This window comes from Bos javanicus, chromosome 21 (assembly GCF_032452875.1).
Source record: "Bos javanicus breed banteng chromosome 21, ARS-OSU_banteng_1.0, whole genome shotgun sequence".
NCBI lineage: Eukaryota > Metazoa > Chordata > Mammalia > Artiodactyla > Bovidae > Bos > Bos javanicus.
The window spans coordinates 47205202-47222489 of NC_083888.1; the positions used below are offsets into that span (position 1 = coordinate 47205202).

At 50.5% G+C, this 17288-nt stretch overlaps 1 protein-coding gene across 1 annotated transcript; it reads right to left on the bottom strand.

Moving 5' to 3' along the window:
• Positions 1-4586: 4586 nt before the first annotated feature.
• Positions 4587-9502, bottom strand: FOXA1 (forkhead box A1). The gene is made up of 2 exons (XM_061394960.1): positions 8929-9502; positions 4587-6555 (listed from the first exon to the last, which is right to left on the bottom strand). The coding sequence occupies exons 1-2, from the start codon at positions 8998-9000 to the stop codon at positions 5221-5223; spliced, it is 1407 nt and encodes a 468-aa protein (XP_061250944.1). The 5' UTR covers positions 9001-9502; the 3' UTR covers positions 4587-5220.
• Between the last annotated feature and the right edge of the window lie 7786 nt (positions 9503-17288).

The following is a 17288-nucleotide window of genomic DNA, read 5'->3' on the forward strand; positions in this document are numbered from 1 at the left end:
GGAAGTGATATCTAGAAAGAGGGATGCTCCTCACTTTCCAGGGTTGCAGAAGGGAGCTCATGCTCACCATGAGCTTTGCTCTTGTGCACTCAAGAGCTAATATAATTGGAGAAATGAGGAAGTTAGAAAAAGAAAGGTAGCAAGGGAGAATGTCTCCTTTGTCAGATTAAAAGACATATTCATAAGAAGGAAAATGCATGCACTTTACAAGTTAAAGTTGAACAGAATGGATATGTTCCAGCCCCAAATTGCTTACTAGTATGATGGCTGGAGAAGAAAAAAAAAAAAAGATGAAGGCTGCAGTCCCAGTTGTCCAAAGTTCAATGAACTGAGCTAGACCAGGAGCTAAAAAGAGAAACACCAGTGGAAACATTATGGTCTCAAACTTTACTATTTGGAAGGGGGGGAAAATGAGAATATTTAAAGTAATCTGTTTTTAAATGTTAATTGGATACACTAGGATCATTTGTAGAAAATAAAACTTGAATAAATGACTTCTTAAAAACCTTTTCTCTCTCCAAATGGATTCTATTTTTGAGTAGAAAGGTTGTAAAACCTCCCAAGTTATTTAATTTTATTACATTCTTACTTTCATGAGTTTCTACATATCCAATGATTCTTTCAGTTCAGGAAAATCTTATTTCTAGATTTCAGCATAATTTAATTTCCTATTTAGTCCAAGGTAGCTTACAAATAATCACCTTTTTGCACATAATTATCTTGAAGTAATTAGACATTATCGTAACTCCATTTAGTTGCAAAACACATTTTACTACAATTCAAATAAGCAATTTAAATTTGATTTTTGAAAGTAAAACATTTAAACAAATTATTAACCTATTACATAATTTAAACAATTATATCTTTTTAAAGCATTTTTCCTCTTGACATATTGAAGTATCACATTAAAATACATTATAGCTAAATGTTCTGCAATATTACTGCTAAATCAACAGAAGACCAATTGATCTTGAGGAAAGGTTAATTAATTTGGGCTACAGGTCTCCTACACTGGCCTGCATTGAGAGGAATTTGTATCGATCACAGAAGTTTTCTGCAAAGAAATGTAATAAGCATTTTCGTGGAATTGAGATCAATTATTTAAAGTACCAAAACAACGAAGTTTTCCATTTCTATCACTCCAGGAATTCTTTACTGCCATGGCTTATTCAAATCTGTTAGACTCCTGAGTAAAATAATGTTTTTTATACTTTCAGTGATATCAATCGGGTATCTAGCTTTCAGAGACTGAAAACGGAAGTTGAGAACTTTAATAGGATTTTCTTTGTTTAATCCCTCCTGCCATAATGATTCTCACCAGTTTTTTCTACTATGAGGGGATCGCGAAGGGACAATGGAAATTAAATTTTATCTTCGGTTTAAACACTGGTAGCTATCCTGTGGAAAACGCTGAGGTGCTTTCTACTTGGAAACACATTTAAGTTGTGGAGTTTCTGAACACAACCGGTGAGCTTTTCTTCATCCCTAAATTTATCAATTTAAAAAAATGTTTCAGGCCTGGGACAAGGTGAAGGTAACTTCAGAAGCTCCCCTCCCCAACACTATACTCACTCTCAAAACCTTTTTCTTGTTTTCTAAAAATGTTTGCTCTGCGGTTAGTCAGTGGATCGGAGGGCCTCCGGAGCTTTGCACAGGGCTCTAGAGGAAGGTTTTTCCCTTCTCATCCCCTCCCTCCCCCTCGGGAGACCCCTCCCCCACCTCGGGCGAAATTCCTAAATAAAGAGAGTCGGGTGGACCGCGGGTGAGCGGTCAGCATCCCCTTTCCGGCCGTCTGCTGCAGGAGCGTCCGAGGTGTAGAAATCTGGAAGCTCCGGGACGAAAAGGGAGGTGGGAGGGGGTCGCGGGACGCCGGCGCCCTCCGGGAGGGTCCCAGCACTCCCTCGGAACCACAGATGTTTTCCTCCTGGCCCTGGGGCTCCGCGTCCCAGCCCCGGGCGTTCCGGCATTTGTGTGTCCCGGTTTCCGAGGAAGGGATTACGCAGCGGGAGCAGCCGCGGCAACGCGGGCGTTGGGGCCGCAGGAGCGGTAACGAGGCGCCTGGCCTTCTTTGTTGACTTTTAGGTCTCGGGCTCAACAGAAGATTTATTCGCTAGGAGGGGAAAATGCCCAAACAATGAAGAACTAACTGCACTTGTCACCTCAAGATGCTTGCGGTCCTTCTCTCTGTTCTCCTTCCCCGGCAACCGGACGCGCCGGCGCCCAGCCCGCGCGCGTCCTAACACACCGGGCGCAGATGGCATCGCCCAGAGGTGGCCGAGGGTGCGGTTAGAAAATAGCCAGAGAAGCCCACGAGGCGAGCCCCGCTCGCCGCGATCCACCGGGCTAGCTCCCCAGGCGGGTCTCCAGAGTGGCCTCGGCCGTAAACCCGCCGCGCACCGTCCCCCGCGAACCTTGAAAAAGTCTCCGCCAAGTAAGACACCAAGACTGAGGCCGACTTAAGCCTGGTGGGTGAATGCAAGACACTTTATTGCTAATTTGTTAGAAAAAGGGAAGGGAACAAGTAAGACGATTTAGGTTCAGTGGGTCCGAGTAAGATTCCGAGGATCAAGCTCATGCCTTTATATTACTTTTGGAACTCGAATTTGCCAACGTTGCCCATTGTATAAATATAAATAACTATTGGGATTGAAAGCTTTTCCCTCTCTTTGAGACTTTAATGTCCTTCCGAGAGGCCTCTAAATTAAATTTTGAAATTACTCAAATCAATAGTTTCCATCTCCTCCTTTCATTAGCTGAAGTGAGAGCGAGGGGTTGGATTTCTGGATTTTTCTCAAGTGCTACATGGCACCCCTTCTGTCATCTGGGGAGGCAATTACTCGATAATTAAGGGACTCACACAGCTCTTTTTATCTTGTCTGCGGTAAGGAGTAGGCGATCAAAGTAAAGGCTGTCCAAGTTCAAGCCCTGGCTAGGATGGAGTTCATACACAAGGGCTCAGGCAGGCCAGCCTCTGCTTGGGCTAGTGTTGTTATTGTTGACGTCAATCCGACGAGGCTGACAAAGAAATAGGTGGACTGGAAAGTGAGCCTACTATCAAAGGAGATTACTGATTTTGTGATCTCAACCAACTACAGAGGTGTGAAGTTGCATTTGAGCTTCTTAGAAGGCAAACAAATCATCAGTTTTTAAGTTCTTAGGAAAAAAAATTTGTAACAATATTTTTAAAAAATATCTTCACAAAATACAAAATACCCACAACCCTGAAACGTCCTGGTGGCACAAAGCTTCCCCTGCAGGAGTGAATTAACCCGGGCCTCCCTGGGCCTCCTCGAAAGCTGCCGTGATGGTTAATTTTCGCCTCTCCTTTAGTAAAAAGACGGTTCTGGATCCTCTCTTGTAGACAACTTAATTTTATCGGCTACATCTGATATTTTATTCTCACTCAAATACTTTCAGATAAAGGAAAATGATACACTGGAGAAGGGGGGGAAGGTAGTTAAATTAATAATATTTGAGTTCATTGTAGAAAGGCTCAAAGGAAGCACAGAAGACTTAAGCCCTTGTCAAAAATTGAAGTAAACATTACAAGGAATAAAGAATCTTTCAAAAACTCAATTCTTATGATATTAAATCAATTTATCTACCTTTTAATTTATCTACTTTTATTGAATCTCCTTAATTACTTTTCCCTAGCTACACGTTCATATGATAAAAATAAAAAAACAAAAATTTTAAGATTCTTTTCATTTTTGTCATTTCTATTCAGTGCCAGGCTTTGAAAAATATCATATTCAGAATATCCATTTTGGATTTAATTAAGGAAAATAGCAGAAATTTTCTTTTTGTTAACATTTGATTTATTTAAAGTCCTTAGCTGCATATGATCAAGAACATATTCCACAGCTTAAAATTTCTCATTTTCATTATTTAAATCAAAATATTTTGATTACAATCACACTGATAAAAATTAACATTTTATTTTGTAATTTTAACCATCATTTAAAGCAATTTCAGCTGTAAAGAAAAAAGAATAAACCATGCAATAAATTAACATTGAGAAAGCGAAGAGGAATAATAATGGAACCCGTCTGGCTATACTAACACCATGTCCAACTGTGAAAAGTGCATTAACACTGAATGAAATAAGCACACGATGGCAATAATTAAAATGGCCACAATCAATTGGATTTTGGAACCTTGGACCAAATTTTGAAATACAGCTCCCTATAACTTATCTCTCCTCCAACATGGTAATAGTATTCCCCCCCTTTTTTTTCTGGAAAAAAAATTATCCTTTAAATGGTATAAATACAAAGAAGCTAATTTTACACATGTTATATGACCTCAGAATGACATGCCCATGGCCCTCTGCAAAACAAGGAGTAGAGTTATTGACAAGGGCAATTCTCAAGGAATTGATTCCCAGGGCTATGTGTGGGTGGAGGGGAGGGGAAGAGGGTGTCTTCGTAACTTCTTGGTCCGGCAACTCAAGAGCAGGTATATCACCTACCTATTACCTTTATATGTTATATAAATATATGGATGATGTCTACATATCTGAGCATGTGCATAAATAAGTTCATATATATGGTAGATATGTATTTCATTTAGAGACATCTGCTATCTGAGTGTATCTGAAATGCAAGCTGAAAAAAAGTGGCTCTAATCTGTTTATGTTTTGCTGTGTAACAGCAGCACTGTCCTTCAGTACTTTTAACAGTCCTGGTGTCTACTTGTTTCTTCACCCTTTCAGTTCTTCTGGTTAAGAGTATTGCCATGGACCTGTAAACTGTGTGTATCTGTGGGAGTGGGGAGGGGAATCAGGTGAGGAGGGGAAAAAAAGCACAAACAAATATTTTACAAGCTTGACCATCTTTCTTTTTTTTAAATAAATCCTGCACAGACTAGAACATGTCTGCAGGGGGGGAAGAGGGAAGAAAGGGAGAAGGACAAGGAAGCAGGAGGATTTATATATATATACACTTGTGGATCATTAAACTTTGCAGGACAATTTTTGTAGGTTTGAGGTTGGTTTTCTTTGTAATAATATACACAAGGCGTTTTGAACAACAGTAACAAAGTAACAGTCTTTTGCACTAGGGGAAAGATTGTGCACACACAAAAAAAGGAAATAAAAATAGTTGGGATTTCATTATGCTGCTGTCGGCTTGGTACGTGTGGTTTTGTTTGCTGTTGATTTCTCTCTCTCTCTCCTGCTACCAGCATGGCCATGCCAGACAGACCCCCGGTCCCAGGGAGCTAAGAAGTGTTTAGAACGGGTCTAGAATACACACCTTGGTAGTAGGCTGGCTCCAGGGCTGAGGGCTCAATGGGGCTCCTCGTGGCCACCGAGGCGCCGCCGAGGGGCAAGCTGGCGGGCAATGCGCTGCCGTAGGGCGAGTACTGTAGTGCCTGCTCATATGCCTTGAAGTCCAACTTGTGCTGCTGCTCCGAGGAGGACATGAGGTTGTTGATGGAGAAAGGATGATTGAAGGAGTAGTGAGGGTCCCCTTTCATGTGCAGCTGGGACTCGTGGGGTGCCAAGGCATGCGCCGGGTGGGAGGGGGGCACGGATACCAGCGCCCCAGGCCCAGAGCTGATCGGAGGAGCAGCCGAGGTGGCTGGAGTCTTCAACTCCGAGGCGCCCCCTGTCGCCGCCGCCCCGCCGTGGTCCAGAGTCTGGGGGCTGGCGGCGGGCCCGGGGGCCGGCGCGCCCTCTAGCTGGCCCGCCTTCCCGTGCACACCGCGATGAAGGGGCGAGTCGGCGCTGGGGTTGGCAGCGCTCGAGGGGTCCTTGCGGCTCTCTGGGCCACCCTTGGGGCCGCCGCCGCCGCCCCCGCCCCCGGGGCCCGGCTGCTTCTCGCACTTGAAGCGCTTCTGGCGGCGCAAGTAACAGCCGTTCTCGAACATGTTGCCGGAGTCCGGGTGCAGCGTCCAATAGGAACCCTTGCCTGGCTTGTCCGGGGAGCGGGCCACTTTGACAAAGCAGTCGTTGAAGGAGAGCGAGTGGCGGATGGAGTTCTGCCAGCGCTGCTGGTTCTGCCGGTAATAGGGGAAGAGGTCCATGATCCACTGATAGATCTCGCTCAATGTGAGCATCTTGCTGGGCGCCTGCTGGATGGCCATGGTGATGAGAGAGATGTACGAGTAGGGTGGCTTGGCGTGAGGATAGCTGCGCTTGAAAGTCTTGGCGTCGCCGCCGCCGCCGGCAGCGCGGCTGCGGCCCAGGTTGGACGGCGCGTACGCCATGGGGCTCATGCAAGGGTTCATGGCGGCCGCGTAGGGCCCCAGGCCATTCATGGAGGCCGCCGGCTGCGCGCCCATAGCCCCCATGCCGCCTGGGCTCAACGTCGTCCCCATGGCCGTCACGCCCGCCGTCATGCTATTCATGGCGCCCGCAGAGCCGCCGGGCATGCCAGCCACCGCCCCGGGGCTCAGTCCGGCTCCCAGGCCCGGGTTTGCGTAGGACATGTTGAACGAAGCCGGGGTCATGTTGCCGCTCGTGCTCATGGTGTTCATGGTCATGTAGGTGTTCATGGAATTCATGGTGCCCAGACCCGAGTTCATGTTGCTGACCGGGACAGAGGAGTAGGCCTGGAGCGGAGACAGCGTGAAGAGGCCCCGAAGGGCTGAGTTAGTGGGCGCGCTGGCGGCTACTGCCCCCTCCCCAACCCCACCCCCGGCAAATCCGAAAACGAGAAGAGGCCATTTCTGCAAAGTCTAAGATCCCCCAACCAGGGGCAAACCGGCGGGCCCCCTCCCCAGAGCCAGCAAAGAGATGTCGTGCACGGCAGGGGGGGAAATCCTAGCTCGGCAGGCATGAAAGACAAGAACTCACAGAAAATATGTCCCCAGGAAGATGTGTAATCGCCTTACACGCCAGGCTTAGGGGCCGGCTTCTAGGGCCCCTCCATTGCCAGGCGGTATCCCACTTTCCACCCCAGATCGGGCCTCGGCAAAGCCGTCTTCCTTTTGCTTGAAAGGAGTTAAAACTCCGAAAATAGAATTAATATCTCGGATCCTCTGCTTATTCGCTCCACCTTAAGCGTGCGGTGGGTATGACACTGCTTCCCCCCATGCCCCAGCCCCCACCCCTAGGCGGGCAACACCCCCAGATTTGCACCCATCTCGCCTAAGCCTGCCAGGCCTGGGCTGACCACGTAGCGGCCCGCGCTGTTCCGGGTGACTGTTAGTTAACCTCTCCCTGATAGAGCAAATCATCCATGGCCATATGACCAAACATTTCCAAACAACTGGCTTTACTATCTTAGCAGCTTTCACCAAATGGTGACTTTTTGTTGTTCATTATATTTAGAAGTAGTGTTTTCCATCTACTTGTAGCAATTGTAATATTAAAAGGGAAAAAACTCAGAAGTTGAGTAACTTTTGGAAAAAATAGATATATAATAGGAGAAAGAGTAGGGGAGGGTACATAATAATATCAATGCACAACCTACATTTAACATGACTTTACAGCCATTCATAAACTTGCACTAATTTCATTACCTGTTTCCAGGGCCCTAATGTTTGAAAATTTTGGTGACAAAATTTATAGAAATAATCACATTTTTTACATAGTCTGATATTTTGCCCCTGATCATCTCAAAACCTGGCTTTTGAAACTATATCAATAGTATAAAATACTTTAAAATTAAAAAATCAAAGTCCACTTGCTTTCTCTTAATGCTATTCTACTTCCCAATTCTAACCTGTAAAGAAGCTCTTTTCATAGAGAATTTAACTCACTAGTGAGCGGAGATGACTGTATGTGAATTAAATCTGAGGAAGTGTTCTGAGCTCCTTCTTAAATCATCAGTAGGGGGAAACTTATCAATGGCAATCTGAGAGCACTAGATATGTTAAAAATATAGAGTATAGAAATGTAAAAACTACTTATCTGTTAACTTAATAAAAATAATAGTATCCTTACGTTTATTTTCATCTGAAAACATGACTTTATTTGAAAACATAAAAGGTGAACAAACATTTAATTAGGCACACATTCTGCTAGAGTATGCAAATAAACTCGGGATATGTTTGTGAATATATACTATATAAATCTAAATAAATTAATTAGCATGAAAATATTTCTTGATTTTATGTTTTTCTGTCCATGTCTTAAAGTATATTTTACTTTTCTTTTCCTCTTCCCAAGATTATCCAAGGCAGTTTCAATAAACGTTTTCAATAATGGTAAATTTTTGGAGGGTAATCGCCAGTTATTTTCAGAGAAATACTTTTAGGAGTAGGAGGTGGTCCTGCCTGTACCTGGTTTTCCTCGCAATCCCTTTGTGCACACTGTATTGATAAAATAAACCACACGAACGTGCCACCAAGGGGACAATGAAGAGAAACAGGTTCTCCGCCCGCCCGGAGTGCTGGAGGAAAAGTCAGCTCGCACTAGCGCCACCCAGCGGTTCTAAAGAGGAAGAAGCACACTTCTCCCCAAACAGGGGTTTTGAAGAACTTTTACAAAATTTCAGAATCATTTCATTATCAAGAGGCGCATTATTGGCGGCTAAGCGCTTTCATCAGAAGACATCTGGGAATTCAACTACGGAAGGAAGAAACTGCCCCCCGGGCGAATTCTAGCCTTTTCAGACTTGCCTCAAACTCATGCCTCCGCCAGCCAGCCAACCCGCGCGCGACACCCGGGTCTGGGCTCTGGCTCCCGTTCTCCGCAAGCAAGAGGCAAGTGCGTCCCAAAGAACGGGTGCTTTCACAGCAAGAGTTTCCTAAAACCGTCTCGCCCGCTCTGAGCGCCGATCGCCGGAATCCCGTCCCCGGGCCGGGCTGAGGATCCGGCCCCCAGGCCCGTTTAGCCAAGGCCCGGCCGGGGCTAACCCGGGTGGGTAGGCACCGGTGGCACGGAGGAGACGCCCCCAGTCCGCCTGCTGCCCGCCTCGCCAGGTTTCCCCCGTCCCAGCACGGGCTCCAGGAACGTCCCGCCTGCCGCCCGCCTCTCACCTCCTGTGTGTCCGCATAGTAGCTGTTCCAGTCACTGCTCTCGTGCCCTTCCATCTTCACAGTCCCTAACATCCTGGAGCCACCCTGCTCGGTGCAACCATCCAGCCCTGTGCGAAGCGACTGGCAGCCGCGCGGCCCGGGGCGGGGGGCGGGGAGCCGAGCCCGCTGCAGTCACCCGAGCGCCCGCTTCGGCCCAACGCCACCCTAGCGAGGAGGAAGCCAGGAGCTGCGGGGCGCGGCGTGCTCGGCGGCGGCGGCGGCGGCGGCGGGGCGGGCGGGGGCAGGCGGCGGCCGCGAAGCGCGGCGCCGGGGAGCGCCTCCGCGGGAAGTGAGCTGGCGGCCTCTGCGAGATGAGTGCAGTTGAGCTGATGTGGATCTTACGTCGCTCGAGTGCCCACCTCCTCGTCCTCTCCCCATTTGTCCGCCGCACAAAGACGCTCGCACCTACAAAGCCCGAGGTGCACCTGCGAGGCGGCCGCCCGCCAGTCCGGCCGCCGCGCCTCCCGCCCCGCCGCGCCGCCGCCGCCGCGCGCGCCCCCTGGGCCCCCTCCCGCCGAGCGCCCTCCCCCAAACCGACCCTCACTTTGTTTGCCAAGCGGCGTAATTGGTTTAAGCCGGGAGGCTGGGGGAAGAGGGAAACCGGGGTGGTGGTGGTGGAGGGCGGGGGGCGGTGTGTGTAACCCCTCTTTGGAAGAGGAAAAAAGAAAAATAGGCGGGGCCGGGAGGGCTAGCGAGGGTTTTGGATGGGAACCGCGCAGCCGATGAAGCGCTGGGGGCGGTGGCGTTGGAGCCCGGGCTCCTGGGGGTAGAGCCGGCTACATGACCCCAGGGTTCCCCTGGGGGACATTCGGCCCTCGGTGCTGCGACCCCGTCCCGCGCCCCTCCTGCCTCCTACTCTTCTGCCCGCTTCCAGCTCCCGCCCTTCTGATTCCTGACCTAAAAGTTCAACCCCGGGAGACTGGAAAATTCAGACTTCCTTCTCTCGCCCCCGGCCCCCGCCCCGGACTTCAGGATTGAAAACGGAAAAAGCCCCACTTTTGCCCCGTCACTAGAAACTCGGCCATCTGAGTCAGCCGACCCAGGTGACGTTAGGCCGATTCCGGCTCCTGGCTAGCAGAGTGGAGACGCTGCCACGAAACCCGTACCTGCGGCTAAGAGCAGGTGAGTCACAACACCGTTTTATATCTTTATGACATAACTTTTTTTTTTTTTCCACCTCGATCCGCTCTACTCCCCCTGTCATCTGTAGCGATTATGAAGAGGAAGAAACTGAGAACAGATGTCTATGTGATAGGGCAGGCGGACCCGAGTCGGGCCGTCCTCCCTCTGCCCAGCTCCTCCTCCCGCCCCCCTTCCGCAGCCTCGGGGACTGAGCTGGAGGCGACCGTCTGGTTTCTGATAGGGAAAGGTCAGGGGGAGGGGACATCTCCCTAAATACGCGCCGGGAGAGGCTGGGCTCGGGCGCGGGAATGCATCTACTCGGCTAGAGAGGTGCCAGGCCGAAGCCAGCGGTGATGACGGCGGTGCTTGGTCCCATCTCTGATCTGGAGTGGCCGGGCTGGGACTGGACATCCGTGGGAAGTGCTTCTTCAAGCAAAGCCTCTTGGCTTCTATGAGACTCTGGGTAGTGGCTTGCCCACAAGCCCTGGGGAGGACCAAACAAAGTGACTGGGTGGTAGGCAGTGAGTTGGTGAGAGGTTGTGCTATGGTGGTTGTGTGTTTCTGAGTGTGTGTGTGGCCATGTATGTGCTGTACTTTCAGAGAACCACTAGGTTTAAGCAGCAATAAAAAACCTTTCTGAAAGGACTAAGAATCCGCGAAATATTCTTGTTTGGCAAAGTTTTAAACTGTTATTAATCTCATTTTAAGAAATGTGTTTTAACTTGTCTTCCAAACAGATTCCTTTTCCCCCCTGTGCTTTGTTCTTACAAACCTTTCTTCCTTGAAATCTGGCAAGAGAATCACATTAAATCCTTGAACCAAACAAATCTCTTAAATTAGCAGGAGAGCATGAGAGGGTGAAGATGTGTAGTTAAGGAAATAAAAAAAAAAAAAGATAAAAGCATTGGATTCCAATTCCTTTAAGAAAAAAAAAAGGGGGTGGTGATGGTGGTGAGTAACGTCACATTGTAAGGAAAGGCTTGAGAGTGAAATTAAATCACCTGGAACTCAGCAGCCACTCGCCCTCCCGAACTGCAGCCTGTCCCTGGGACTGCAAGCCAGTCCCATCAATTTGTGTAAATGTATCTGCAAACGTGTGGGTCTGCACATATTTCTCAGGGCGACAGTCAGAAACTAATTCTTTTGTGCAAAGTTCCCATCAACAGCAGGACCTTAGTCCCATTTGTAAAGTACAAGGATGCATAGGCTCCTCAGCCTGACTGGGGAGGTGGGGGTACTTTCAGTGCTAATGAGCTTCCTTGTTCCTTCCCGCGGTGATTCGCCAACGCCCTCTTGGCTCTTCCACCACATCCAGCATGACTAGGGTATTTTCTATGGGTCGTAACAACTTAGCAATAACTTTTATGTTGCACAAAAACCCGGAGCTTTAAGGCGAAAACAAACCAAACCAAAGGCTGTAACCGTAAAGGGAGTCAATTAAAAAAAAAAAATCTTCCTTTCAGCACACATCTCAAACCCACTAGACCTCATTTTACAAAAAATTCAGCTTGGTGGCGGGGCGGGGGGAGGAGGGGAACGCCCATTTTTCAAAGCGGATGGCCAAAGTGAAGTTTCTTCAGGGCTTCTCCAAAGCTCAAGATCGGTGGTGAAGAGTGGGCTCTGCCAGTTTTAGAACCTTGATCCAGCATGGGGACCCGGTCGGCAGCCCGAGGAATTCCCGCGATCACAGCGCCTCCTGTCGTAGGAAGGGAACGCGGGCGGATTCCTGCCGCAGGCGCCCCCAGCCAGCACTAGCAGGCGAGACTGGAACCTCGCAGGCCTCTCTCAGCCAGAGATTTTTGGTTCCTAGAGCCGACTGCCTGAGGCCAAGAAGAAGGAAAGGCGGCAGCTCGGTGAGCTTCTAGCCTCTCTCCATCTCAGTCGCGGTGTTCCAAGACACCTAACAAATTTAGAAGGTGAAGTTCTAGTGTACCCTGCTGCCAGTCGGGCATTTCCGTGAGATTTAAAAGCGAATCATCAGTGCCCTATTTGGTCTTTGGTTTGGAAAATTAACGACCAACAAAACTGCTGTTTCTAGGTTGCTAACCAGCAACCAGGTAACGAGGCCGGCTGCTGCAGCCTGCTCATTTCCAACCTTTTCTCCCTAATAGGCCCTGCCTTTACGCGGTGCAGAAAGATTGCGCTTTTCGGGCAACTGGACCTGCCTTCTGTGTTGGGGAGGTGGGGTTGCGGGGGGTGGGGGGTGGGGGACTCGAGGTAAAGGAGCCCCGAGGGCAGCCACGTGGCGGCTCCTGGGGTGTCCCGGGCTCAAGTGGCCTGTGCCAGGGCGAACAGAGCGCGCCTGGAGTGGCCTGGGTAGCGGGGTGGGCAGGCTCCTTAGATGGAGGGAGTCAGGGCAGTCGCGATGGCAGGTGCGCGGGTATCTCCAGATGAACAAGGACGGAGGAAGGGGCCCCTCCCTTCCCGGAAGCTGCGCCCTCTACCCCCTTGGGGTCCGCTCTCCTCGCAGTCGGGCCCCGGGGGCCTGTGGCGCCTGGCCCACCCACCGAACTTAGCCACCTTCGCTCCGCTCTCCCAGCATTACCTGGCTTAGGAGCCCCTTCCGCAGATCTCCACTCGGTCAGGGAGAAGTCGAGGGCGACGACTGGAAGCAAAGGCCGGGGGCTCGCGCCTCGGGCCCAGCTGGCTGCCTTTGGCGGCACCAAGTCCTACCTGTTCAGCGGGACCGTTTAGACGCGTGGCAGACAGCAGGGCCCGAGGCGGCGGGGTCTAAAAATGTGTACCCTATTCCCGCCAGCTCTCCCCTCCCCGACGAGCCTCGGCCAGATCTCGCCCGCGGCCGCGGGCCCAGGGTGCACGCTCGCTGCAGGGTGATCGGAGCTCCTCCTCAGGCTCCCACCCGCCCCCCAGATAAGAAGCTTCGATCCTCCACCTCCCGGGAGAATCAGATGCCGAGAAACTAAGATCTGTCGCCTTGCACGCGGTTGGTTCACAGTCGCCTGGGACGGGGCCCCGGGTCGGTTTAGGACCGAGGAAGGCTTGGGACACTTGAAGCAACTGTCTACTCCTGCGTGTGCCTGGCCCTCGAGGACAGAGGTGTGTGCGGGAGCTGGGGAAGGGCCGGCGCCGCGAGAGGGCGGACCCCAGCGCCGGCCTCGGCCTCCCGCCCGCAGTCGCCGCCGCCGCCGCCGAGACGCGCGGCCTTCGAGTCCCGCCGCCGCCCAGGCCAGGGTGAGGGCGCAGAGGGTCAGAAGAGCAGCACCGAGCTCCTTGTTCCTCCGCTGCCTCTCTCTTCTCCTTTCCTTTCTTCCTCTGCCCTTGCTCAGTCGTGTCCGACTCTTTGTGACCTCGTGGACTGTAGCCCGTCAGGCTCCTCTGTCCATGGGATTCTCCAGGCAAGAATACTGGAGCGGGTTGCCATGCCCTCCTCCAGGGGATCTTCCCAACCCAGGGATCCAACCCAGGTCCCCCTCATTGCAGGAGGATTCTTTACCGACTGAGCCACCAGGGAAGTGGTGGTTTCTATCATTACATCAATTTAAGAAATTAATTCACTAGGCGTTTGACCCTCAGTAGGTAGGGGCCACGGGACAGCCTTAACCCGCCTTGTCGGTTCCCTGTGGGGAAGTCTGCGTTTTCCGGCAGGTATCTGTTTATGTGGATCCACAGACATGTACATCCAGGGCTTTCACTTCACTGAAAAAAAAATTTTTTAATGTAACATTTTAATCCCGGTTCTTCATCCCTGGGTGTGTCCCTTCCCCTACAGCTCCTTGAGCCGCTGCCGGGTTTCTGAGCGACCCGGGTCGCGGGCCGGGCTCGCCCACAGCCGGATGTCGGAGCCGGAGCTGCTCCCCACCTGGCCTCCGCCCGCGGGCGACAAAACCGTCTCTCTGGCCGTGAGCGAGCAGCGCCTTGCCAAAATCAACTCTCATTTTCATGTATTGAAATGAGAAAGGTTGGGAAGGGCGACCTGCCCTCCTAGACCATCACTAGCCTTGGGAGGTAGGAGTCAGAAGCCAGTCGGTCCTCCCAGGGCCTCTCTCCTTGGAGGGTCGCGCATAAAACGCTTCACCCCCCCCCCCAACCCCCCGCTGGTCCAGGTCCCCGAGGCCGTCGCGTGTCTCCAGGCAGCTGTTTCTCCGAGTCACCAGACAGCTTTATTCACGCCAGCTGGAGAAAGTGGCCCAATCCCTAAAGTCTTTCCTCACCCCTGCACACTCCTGGAGTGGCTATCTCTGCGTAGTGGTGCCCGTATTTTCCCCCTGTGGTTACTTGAAAACCACTAGGGAGGGGGTCTTGGGGGGAGTAACTGGAAATGCACTGCTTCAGAGTTGAAAAATTATAGGGAGATGTGACAAACGTTTAAGTCTGAGAGCAGAAAAGGACTAGAGTGGCTGAGGCCCTACTGTGTGCCGCCGAAGGAGCGGAGTGGGGTGCGTTTGAGGGGGGAGAAAGCTTTGAGATCCCAATCTTTTCCTCCTATGCTGCTCCGGGTATGCAACTGGGAGATTGGAGGTGTAGGCGTTGATATGTCAGAACCTCCATTGCTCCAAATGGCAGAAGCTCAGGCTAGTGGGAAGCAGTGATGGAAACAAAGGGTTGGGTGTGCTCGCTTAGACCTCAATCCTTCCCTAATTGCTAAGGAACGTTTAACTTCTCAGTCCCTGAACTCCCCGTTCTCCATCCACTGGTCTCCACCACAGGTACACCCAAGACTTTCTCACGGCCCTTCAGCCTGACCTGGTGGCTTAACTTGGGCTATTCAAATGTGATTACCCTCAAATTTACATAGTTCTATTTAACAGATGCTTTTGTAACAATTATATAAATCATATCCTACACATGGGGGTGAAAGGGTAAAAATGTGTTATAGCCAGGCTTTTCCCATTGTACTGGCTTCCTGATCTCTCTCCTAATTTTAAAATTGTGCTTTTGGATTGGCGTGGCATGGCTAGAGGGAGGTTATGTTCATTATTTAAAATTCGATTGGAGGACACTGTTGAGTGGTTGCTTTGGGGATTTCCAGCAAGCTATTCCAGAGCTAGGGAAAGCTTTGTTTTAAAATAGTACATCTGTTTGAAGCTGTTTGATTTTTCTTGTCCTAAGGGTCACAGAGTAAAACCAGTACTTAGCTCACATGCAGTGAGTTTTCTTGTAAAGAGAAACACTAGGAAGAGGGCTCCCTGGCAGCATTCCCTTTTGCTAGGATACAGCAAAATTTGCAGGCTCTTTCACCACTTTCTGAATGCTGCCATCCTGGTTGTCTATCGCAAATGGATCAAAGTAAGGAAATGCAGATGCCAACACTGTGGTGGCAAGTCCAGTGCAAGTCCAGTGCAAGTCCAGTGGGTCTTGAGAAATTTGCAGACTTCCCCAACTAACTGAGGTCTGCCTTCTTTAGGTCCATTTCTGTTGCTGTTGTTTAGTCGTTAAGTCATGTCCAACTCTTTTGCCATCCCATGGACTGTAGTCCACCAGGCTCCTCTGTCCATGGGATTTTCAAGGCAAGAATACTGGAGTGGGTTTCCATTTCCATCTCCAGGGGATCTTAGGTCCACACCTTGCTCTAAGTTCCTGCCAGGTTTTTATCCCTCCTCAACAGCAAATTCCATTTGTGTCTTTTCATTTTTTTTTTTCTCTCCCCCACTGGACTAGAAACTCTCTGAGGGTGCAGACTACAGTGGTCTCCACTGCTGCAGCAGAGCCTGGGGGTTAGTAGACTTCAATAAAGATTTGTTGACTCGATCACTGAACTAACTGCTCCAATCCAGAGACTGGCCAGGTTGGTGTCAGATGGGAGAAGATGCTGGTCCAAGTGAGAGGATCTCAGGGACTTGTCTCAGTTCAATGGGCTTGAGAAATGAATGGACCGTACAATGAACAAATAGATGAACAGATATTTTTAGCATAATGGTTAGGGCTTCAGAACCTTGGGATCCTTGGATTTTCAGGCCCGCTGGGCTTGGTTCTTCCCATGTACATGATGCTTAATTTTAACCTAAATCATCGTGGTGACATGATCAAATGGGAAATGCCCCCACCTCACCTGTACCCGGCCTTTGGCAGAATCAGCGGCCGCCGTTGCTCATCTAGGACCCTCAACGTGTGACCCGAGGCAAATGTTTTCACTTTCCCCCGCTGTGAAAAGGCGGCCAACCGCACCTTTCAACAAAGATATCGATTAAAAGTTGAAGAACCCCATCTACTTTCCATTAAGCAAAATGTTTCACTCCAATCTGTAAAGGAAACTTCCGTGTTTAAATAATATGTTTAAATTGGCCAAGGGATGAAGCCGATCCCACGGAATGAGAAGGAAAAGCACTGTTAGTCCCGGATTGTGCCCAGCGCTAAGCGCGCGGCGTTTCCGCCCCGGGACTCCGGGGGGCACCTGCAGGGGCGGGGCGCGACCAGGACGGGTGGCGCAGCAAGAGTCCCTGAAGTGACCCTCCCGGATGCCAGACGCTCAGCGCACCCCGGAGGTGGCGGCGCGCTCAAAGTTTTCAGGCTTTTACCTTCATTGTCTTCCAGTCTTTAGGATCTAAAGCATTTTATTCCACGCACCTTCCCAGTGTGATGTAATCATTTTCTTAAAGGACCACTAAACCTCTCCGAACCTGCCATGTTGTTGTTACAAGGTATTAACTGCAGACCCAGTGGGTCAACTTCTCCTCCTGAAGTTTTATGTTTAAAAACATAAAACTCTCCTCCCTCTCCTCTGGGCTGCTGTCACTCGGGAAGCCACCAGGCAGCATCTGGTGTCCGTGATGTCCCAGTCCCCTACATCCCACGGGCACCGGCGCTGAGAGCTGCTCTAAGGCTCCGTAGCGCCCCCCTACCCGGCCCGCCCCATGCCCCGCCCCAGGAGCTGAAGGGCAAACTCGCTGCTTCCAGACCGCTCTTTCTTCCTGGGACAGCTCCCTACCTGGACCCCAGTCCTGCGGCTCCGGAGAGGGACTTGGCACTGCATGGAACCCGAACCACCTTGGAGGCTTAGGCTTCTAACAGATCTGGTGTCGGTTTGTTTTCTTTCAAATGCTTTCCATGATACAGTCCGCGGGGTGCATCCCACTCTCCTCACCCTACTGGCCTCCTTCTAAGAAAATACCTTCCACTGTGAATCTGCTAGTCTTCTCTGACCTCCTTGTGACCCTCCCCTGACAACCCACCCGGCAAGAGAAGTGGTTTCAATAAATAAAGCGTAGTGCTTGCCTTGAAGGTCAGTTTACACTGGGGCA

Coding starts and splice junctions, on each gene's coding strand:
- FOXA1 (XM_061394960.1), bottom strand. CDS start 9,000: ATGTTAGGGACTGTGAAGATGGAAGGGCACGAGAGCAGTGACTGGAAC. Junction 6,556..8,928: donor ACTATGCGGACACACAGGAG/GTGAGAGGCGGG, acceptor TCTCCGCTCCAG/GCCTACTCCTCTGTCCCGGT.